This window comes from Marmota marmota, unplaced genomic scaffold (assembly GCF_001458135.2).
Source record: "Marmota marmota marmota unplaced genomic scaffold, marMar, whole genome shotgun sequence".
In the NCBI taxonomy this organism is placed as follows: Eukaryota; Metazoa; Chordata; class Mammalia; order Rodentia; family Sciuridae; genus Marmota; species Marmota marmota.
The window spans coordinates 6355928-6364317 of record NW_026000229.1 but is presented as its reverse complement, the minus strand read 5'-3'; the positions used below and the strand labels follow the sequence as shown (position 1 = coordinate 6364317).

At 45.5% G+C, this 8390-nt stretch overlaps 1 protein-coding gene across 3 annotated transcripts in view; it reads right to left on the bottom strand.

Annotated features, from left to right (window-relative positions):
* Positions 1-7819: 7819 nt before the first annotated feature.
* The window catches only part of Pstpip1 (proline-serine-threonine phosphatase interacting protein 1), a 42197-nt gene continuing 41626 nt past the window's right edge, over positions 7820-8390 (bottom strand). For 2 of the 3 annotated variants that reach the window (XM_048793735.1, XM_015480379.2), the window contains one exon: positions 7820-8225. In XM_048793735.1, the coding sequence (XP_048649692.1) occupies positions 8094-8225 (132 nt within the window). In that variant the 3' untranslated portion in view covers positions 7820-8093. The remainder of the gene's footprint in view (positions 8226-8390) is intronic. The other variant, XM_015480378.2, reaches the window with a different exon arrangement.

Sequence of the window (8390 nt, the reverse complement as noted above, 5' to 3'; positions counted from 1 at the left end):
TAATTATTTTGGGGATATTTCAGTTCCCGAGCAGCAGTATAATAATATGGTGTTCTACAGTTCGTCATGATTTGCATGCATTTTCATTATATCTGTTGCCAAATCCTTGGTATTCAAAAAACCACGGATGCTTTTCAGTCTGATGTATTCTACAAATAGTGGAGCATCTGGTATGTGCAAGGCACAGGGAGTACAACAGCGATGTTTTTCTTGTCCTTAATGAGTTGGAGCCCTAGTATGGAAGACATATATAGGAGCAGGTAATTTTCACATAATATAGTGATGCTTGTAATAAAAGAATGGGAACCCAAGGGAGGTCCCTGGAGATCAGAGGCCACTTCCTGAGGAGATGCGCAAGCCTGGAGACTGGATAGGATTTGTGGGAGGATACATAAGGATATGAAATGTGATTGAGTATAGAGAGCTGGAAGTAACTCATTGTTCCTAGAGCTTAAAATATAAAGCTTGGAAAAGAATTTGAAGATGGGACAAAGCCCAGACCTCTAGGGGTTTACGAGACAGCCTGTGCAGGTCAGACTTGATATATAGGCAGTGGTGGCTCACATGGTGGTAATGCAAGCAGACCTGTCCTAGATGGTCCCCATGGCTGCAGTTTAAAGGGTAGATTGAAGGGAATGTGATCAGGCTATGGTTAGGTAGATGTAATAGTTCAGAAGATAGTTTAAGAGTGTGAAGTAAGGTACTGTGGGTGAAGGTGGTGGGGGATGGACTGAGGCAGTAGAGGGGGGGGAAAGAAATGGCAAAATATGCATTGATTGGATGTGGGACAGAGAGAAGGGAAAGGAAGAGAGGAATCTAGCATGAGTCCCAGGTAACTTTGGATGCCCTCATTTTGTACTACAGAACTGAACTCTATGAAAATTGCTTTGGAACAAAGCCAGGTAGCCCCACCTATTCTCCCTTTGCTCACTGCCTGCTGCTTACCTGCTGAGAAAGCAGCTTCCTCCTGTGTGCTCTGCCAATTAGACCCAGATCAGCCACATTGGTAGTAAAGCCAAAAAGATGGGAGTGGGGGTGGGTGCTTCTGGGGCCAGTTACACCATTGTAGCTCCTGCCAGCTTTAAATGGTGTTTAATTCCTGGCATAGTTGTCCTGGAAGTAAGCCTTTTTACCTTGTTTGGGAACCACTAGAGGGGAAATCTGTCCACGTTGGCCAGTGCCTTACAGATTCATCTGCCTGCTTGATGTCTGGAGAGTATTCTGCCATCAAGACCTTGAGACCCTGTTCCATGGTGCTTACTCTTCAGAGGGCAAAAGAACTACTCATGTCTGAAGTTTAAAGAATAGAGTCTCCTGTAGTGCCAGTGTTCTCACCTGTTCTGTATATCTGTGTTTTTCCTTCTGTTGACCTACAGACACAGATGAGAACTGCAGGCAACTATAAGGTGGGAACCTGGGAAACTTTTGAAAATTAGGACTTGGGTTCCAAGCTGCTGACCAACTGGTCATTCCAGGTTGCAGCTGTGATTAAGAACCACTGTTGTATTCTATTTCCTTAAGTTTTATTTGGAACTCAAGGAAAAGTTGCAAGAGTAAGGATTGTTTATATAAGGCCTAAATACCCTTTACCCAAATATACTTGAGACATTTTGTCCCATTTGTCATTTGTGTTCTTAAACGTGCTTGCTCTCTCTCTCTTTGCATAGATGGTGGCCTATTACCCTGGTAGTTCAGTGGGAATTTCCTAAGAATAAAGATAATCTCTGAAAAATCACAAAACAGTTACTAAATTCAGGACATTTAACACTGATAAATAATCTCCCGTTCATATTTAGTTGACCTCATGATGTCCCTGAGAGAATTTCCCCCCCTGCAGTTCTGAACCTAGTCTAGGATTGGATACTGTGTTTAGTTATATGTCTCTTTGTTTTCCTTGAATCTGAAGCATTTCCATAGGTTTTTCTCTTGTGACAATGACATTCTGGAAGAATACACTCCCTTCTTTTGAACAGTTAGATTAGGTTTTGTGTTCCAGGTGGCTGAAACACTGCCTGTGTCTTCCTCTTGGGAGGCCCCAGTGTCGGTCTGCCTCCCTCCCCTTCCTCCTCAGTGATGTTAATTTTGATCACCTGGTCTAAATATGAACAGGAATTTTTAATATAAATGTTTATGTAAAAGGTGATTTACTAAAAGGAATTTCAAAAAGAGCTTGAAAACAGCCTAGCAGAAAATATCTAGGCTATTATAACTACCCCTAGAACTGAGGGAAAGGAAGATGATGAGGGAAACTAGAAACTCAGAAGTTCTCCCAAGGCTGAGATCTCTGAGGAGCAGCTGCCACAGACACACTGCCCTCCTCACTGGAGGTGCCACCACTGATCCATGGGAGCAGAGAACCATCACTATGGAGAATGCTGCTGGGACCCATGCCAAACCAGAGATAACAAAGAAAAAGTCTTCCATCTCCCTCCAGCCTCGCCATCCCTTCAGTGCTTCCTGTTGACCAGGTGGCAAAGGAGAAGTGTAGATTACAAAGTCCCAGCGTCTGTGTGACAACAAAAGGTAAGTGAGCTAAGACACAATAAGGTAATACCTGGTATACTGGGTCAAGGCACTGTTCACCTTCTCCATGTTATAGTTTATATTTCCCCCCTTCCAACTAATAGACAGTCTCTGGAGACGTGGTTAAATATAAATATCCTGCTCCTCACCAGACTTCTCCCCATGTTTGGCAAACAGTGCTGGCAATCTATTTCTTTTGTGTGTGTGTGCCTTGCTGGGGATTCTCAGTTTCATGCATGGTAATCAAGCACTCACTCGACTGCTGAGCCTCATCCCAGCCCCTGCTTCAGCCTTTACCATGATGATTGCCAAAGGATATTTTTCCAGTCCAGCGCTCATGCTTCCTCAAATCCTCCCAGATCTGGACAGTGGGAGCCCCTTCAGTTCCTTCCTGTGTTTTCACGTTTTTTTTTTGCAGTCCTTTTGTCATTTCTGACATTTAAGATGTCCCAGGCTCATCCTGTACCCACTTATTACTCAGCCCTGGAATATGTGTTTCTCTGAGGATGCCTGGTCCCTGGCTCTGGGTGTACTCATTACTACTCAGTTGACAGGGAACTATCCTTTTAAAAAAGAATTGTCAACAAAAGTGGTGTTTTAAAAAATAAATGATACAGACATCTCTAAAGAACAAAGTCCCTGGGGTTGTGGCTCAAGTGGTAGAGTGTTTGCCTAGCACATGTGAGGCACTGGGTTCAATCCTCAGCACCACATAAAAAAAAAAAAAAAAAAGATATTATGTCCACCTAAAACTAAAAAATAAACATTAACAAAACAAAAAGAGGGCTGGGATGTGGCTCAAGCGGTAGCGTGCTCGCCTGGCATGCGTGCGGCCCGGGTTCGATCCTCAGCACCACATACAAACAAAGATGTTGTGTCTGCCGAAAACTAAAAAATAAATATTAAAAAAAAATAAAAATAAAAAACCAAAAAGAACAAAGTCTCCACAGATAAGTAAGATTATTAAGTGGTGTGTGTCTTTCCAGACTCTTCACTGCATATCCAGAAATAGGCTTGGTGTTGGGTTTTGGTTTTGGTTTTAGTTGTTTGGATTTTATTCTATGGGCTCCTTTTTTTCCTCTATACAAAATAGCATGGTACTCTTTCTAGGTTGGACTTTTGGATTTCTCATTCCTTTTTAGTAGCTGCATGGATATGTTTTTTTAAAAATATTCATTTATTTTTAGTTGGACACAATACCTTTATTTTGTTTATTTATTTTTATGGGGTGCTGAGGATTGAACCCAGGACCTCACCTGTGCTGGCGACTGCTCTACCACTGAGCCACAACCCCAGCCCCAGCTGCATGGGTATATTAATGCTATGATGAAACAATGTGCAATGGATGGATTGTAAGGCTGCTTCTAGCTTCACTGTGGTGAACACCTCTGTATAGTCACATGTCATTTCACTACAGAAATACATTCTGAGAAATACATTCTGAGAAACATGTTAGTAGTTGATTTTGTCATGCAAACATCATAGAATGTTCTTGTGCAAGGCTAGATAGCATGTGGCCCATCACCTGACATGACCTTTTGATACAGAAACTGTTAAAAAGATATAGGAGGCTGCTGCTACTGTTGAGTGAAATGATTTTCCTAATGAATTTCCTAGTGATCTGTAGGTGGTGTGTAGGAGCATCTACTTTCTGTGTGTGTTGGTCTTGTCTCCAGCATCCTTGGAATTCTTAAAAATGATTTTTGTTCTCTGTGGCTTTTTATTGCAATATCTGAGGTCTCCTGAGAGTGTTATATAATGACCCGAAGAAACCTAAGTTTACCCACTGAATCCTTTTGGACAGGGTTGAGAGCCTTGCTAGTTGTGAAGTTGACTCATGCAGATCCTGCTCTCCTGAATTTACCTAGCAAAGTAAAACAGATGTGATCATTACAATGGGGGGTAAAAAAAAAAGACTTGTTTATGTTTACATGCTCAGCGTCTGGCACATAGTAAACACTCATGGTCTGAAGTGAGTCACTGTGGTGTCATAAGAATATGGTTTTCAGACTTCCAAAAAATTGTAGCAGAAGAACTCATTAACCAGGAAGTTCCCAACCCTGGCTGCATATTGGAAATCACCAGGAGAATGTTAGAAATGTTTATATACAGACTGCAAAGATTTGGTTTCTATTTGTCTAAGGTGTGACCAAAACATCAGCATTTGTAAAAACTTCCGAGTTGATTCCACTGAGCAGCCAGGGCTGAGATCCACTGTACTGAACATAGTTTGAAATCTATATCCCCATGGTCCTGATAATCCTGTGAAGATGCTGAGCATGGCAGACCTGCTTGCCTGTGGTGACCCTGTTCTGGGATTGTGCAGCTCTTCACGTGGCAAAATGGGGAAATAGGCAGACATCCACGTTCAACCAGATCAAGCCAAACTGATAACCCTTATGCTCAGGTAGCTCAGCTGAAGGGAGTCGAAATTAGCTGCCGGATACCAGTGGCACACCTGATGTTTGGCCATGTGAGGCTTTGTTTCTCATCACCCTTAGGAAGGACTCACTGACTTCACCACAGCCATTCCAGAGGGCATACTGAGTGATGTGGAGTCTGCTACTCCCAAAGCTGCTGTTGATTTTATAGCCAATATTCAGGGGTTGTGGGCCTTGTTAAAAGGCTCATCGGTAGAGTGCTCACCTAGCATGTGCAAGACCCTGGGTTCGATCCTCAGCACCACATAAAAAATAAACAAAATAAAGGTATTGTGTCCAACTACAACTGAAAAATAAATATTTTTTAAAAAGTGGCAACCTCTTTTTTTTTTTTTAATAAGCATTTGACCATTATCTAATTTGGACTGTATGAAGAGATTGACTTGGATAGGGGCACATTGCACCCATCTAATCGATGACAAAACTGAGACCCAGAGAAATTGTGTTTTGCTTCATACCACCCAAGGAGGGGTGAGCTGGCTTCAGACCTTCTGTTCTGCCTTAAGAGGCCACTTTCCCTCCTCCATGCTCTCTGAGGGGCCCTCTGTCAGGAAAAGGATGCAGTTATTTATACACCCAATTACTCTCACACCAATCCCCTCTTTATCAAGCACTATCTCTTCTGGGAAGGCCATCCCCCGACCCATTCATTCCCAGCAGCTGAAGTTGTGACTTGGTGCACAGAAGAATGCAGAAAGCTTGTAGGGCTGATGAATCTTAGAATCATTTGTGGGTCGTTCCCCGACTTGTGACCCTGAGTTGCTTTTGTCTTTTTCCTCTGGCTGCCTAAATGACTGGAAAACAGGCTCTGTTATTTAACACTCTTTACCCATCACCCACTGGGGCCTACAGACACTGCAGCACCTGTCAGAGATGATGATAAATATCTAGGCCAAAGGTTTTTTAAAAAATCTTTGTGAAGGAATGGGATGCTCAATCAAGATGGCAAGGTATTTTCAGGGAATAAATAAAGCACTTATACCCAACTTTCTATTCTCTTCTTTGCTTTTCACTGCCCACACATGACCTGAGCCCTGGGTTCCATCAGTGAGCTTGGCTGTCCCACCTCTCCTGGGCCTTCGCTCTGTCCCTGCTCCAAGTCCTACTCCAGCTCCACCTGGGAGAGGCTTCTGCCCATCTTTAAGCTCAGCTTGGAATTCATGTCCTCTCTTTCTAATCCTCCTGCCCCTATCTCACATCCCATAAGTTACCAGGACATCCTATCTCCTACATTCTTCCAGAATTGTTCTCCAGCCCAGTTGCCACTTTGCAAACAATCTACCATCCTCTGTGTTGGGACAACCTGCTCCTGGCCTCCTATCCCCCTCTTTCCATATTCAGTGGCTGCCTTGGATGTAAGGGCTCAAAAGCATCTGCCTTCCCCTTTTGGGAGAGTGAGCTCTTTGAGGGCAATCCTTCATTTTAGCAAGCACCACCCCACCCCATTATCATATAAGAGTCACAAGAATATCCTGGTTAGATTACTCTAGAGCTGCTTGATAGGCCTGGGACCTGGCTGAGTCTGACAAGACTTGAGGGGTATGTCCTGGGCAGTATTTCTAAGCCAGGCAGGCCTTTCTTTATTTTGGTACCGGGGATTGAACCCAGAGAAACTTATTAACTACTGAGCCACTTCCCCTTTTTATTTTTTGAGACAGGGTCTTGCTAAGTTGCTGAGGCTGGCTTTGAACTTGCAATCCTCCTGTCTCAGCCTCCTGAGCTGCAGGGGTTACAGGTGTGCACCACCACTCCTGGTCAGGTAAGTCTTTATTCACAGACTCTGCTCTCTTCAGGGGAGGAGATCAAGCGCCAGATTTTGATTCTCTTCAAACACCCCTATCTGCAGAGCTTGTGTGCGCTGGGGACAGGTGTGGTGTTTGCTTGACGCTCTAGCACAATGTGCTTGATGAAGGAAAATTATTTCAGGATGGACATACGCATCAAGTCTGACTTCTCAGAAGCCCAAGGTCCTTTCCCCTCTTGTCTCTCGCACCCTCTGGTAGAAAGCAGCAGTGGGTGACACCCAGCAGACCCAAAGCCTGCTTCCAGAGTCCTACACCTGCACCCTGGGGCTGCCTGGAACCCTCGCACCTCTGCCTGGCCCAGCACCACAGCCTTCTCACTGCATCGAGGCTTGCGAGGTAGCCACACCTGAGTCAGATGAGAGGCCACGACCTAAAGGCACTTTCATGCTCCAAAGAAGAAAGCCCATCCCCTCCTTCACTTCCTCTAGGCATCATAACTAACTCTGCCTTTTTAACCTGGCAATGAAGACGAGGGCATGATGATGGGCGTCTTGTGTTAAACACCAGAGTAGCCCCCTTTTACTGGCACTCTCCTTACCCTTTTCCTGGGGCACAACTTGGTAAAGGTCTAATTTTTGCCTCTGGCACCTGACCTTTGCCTTGGCACGTGAGCTAAACCTCTGTATGCTGGTTGACAGGTGGATGCCAGGAGCCAGCGGGGAAGCCACAGGTCCGGGTGAGCTCCCGGGGGGTGTGCTCTGCTGTTGCCCGATTCTCTACCCTCAGGAACCTGATCTGCCCTTCCCAGCCCTCCTGAGGCTCCTCGCTACCCTGCCTCATTATCCCATTTGTGCAAGGTGTGACTATCTCTCTGATACATTCCAGCGATGGGACCAGCAGAACCTGGGACTGGCTGGGGCCCTCAGTGACTTCTGCTGAAGATCTGTCCAGATGTGGCGGAGCTCTGTTCTCCAGACTCTTCTCCTCACTCCTTTTCCTCTGAATTGAGCATTTGGACACAGGAGTAAAAGGGACCCAGCAGACCCCCCCCCTCCAAAAAAAAAAGAATGCATTTCTTTATTCCCTGTAGGAGAGACTTCTTTTTTTAAAAAATTTATTTTTTAGGTTTTTTTAGGTGGACATAATATCTTTATTTTTTTTTATTTTTATGTGGTTTTGAGGATCAAACCCAGCACCTCGCACGTGCCAGGCGAGTGCGCTACCGCTTGAGCCACATCCCCAGCCCGGAGAGACTTCTTGAATGTGACACCATCTCCGTCGCATCCCCAGCAGGGGCAGGCCCATTCAGACCCCACAAGACCAGGGCAGTTTTAGGGGACACTCCTGGCAGGGCAGGTCCTGGCGAGGAGCTGCTGGTTCTTCCTCAGAGCTTCTCCAGGTAGGACCCAGGGACAAAACCACGCTGCCCATTCCGTTCCACTGTCCACCAGCCATCCTCCCCTTCCAGGATGACTGCCAGGATGTCCCCTGCAGACATGTCCAGCTCATCGGAGTTCTGGGCAAGAGATGGAACAAGCATGAGACTGGAGGGGCAGCTGGGAGGGCTCTGGTCTGGCATCCCCTGCCCCAGCAGGAAATGTGAGCCAGGCTCCCAGGGTGGACTGCACCTGAGACATGCCCATGCCTCTTGGGACAGTCCCTTTGGGGATGTCCTCTTCAA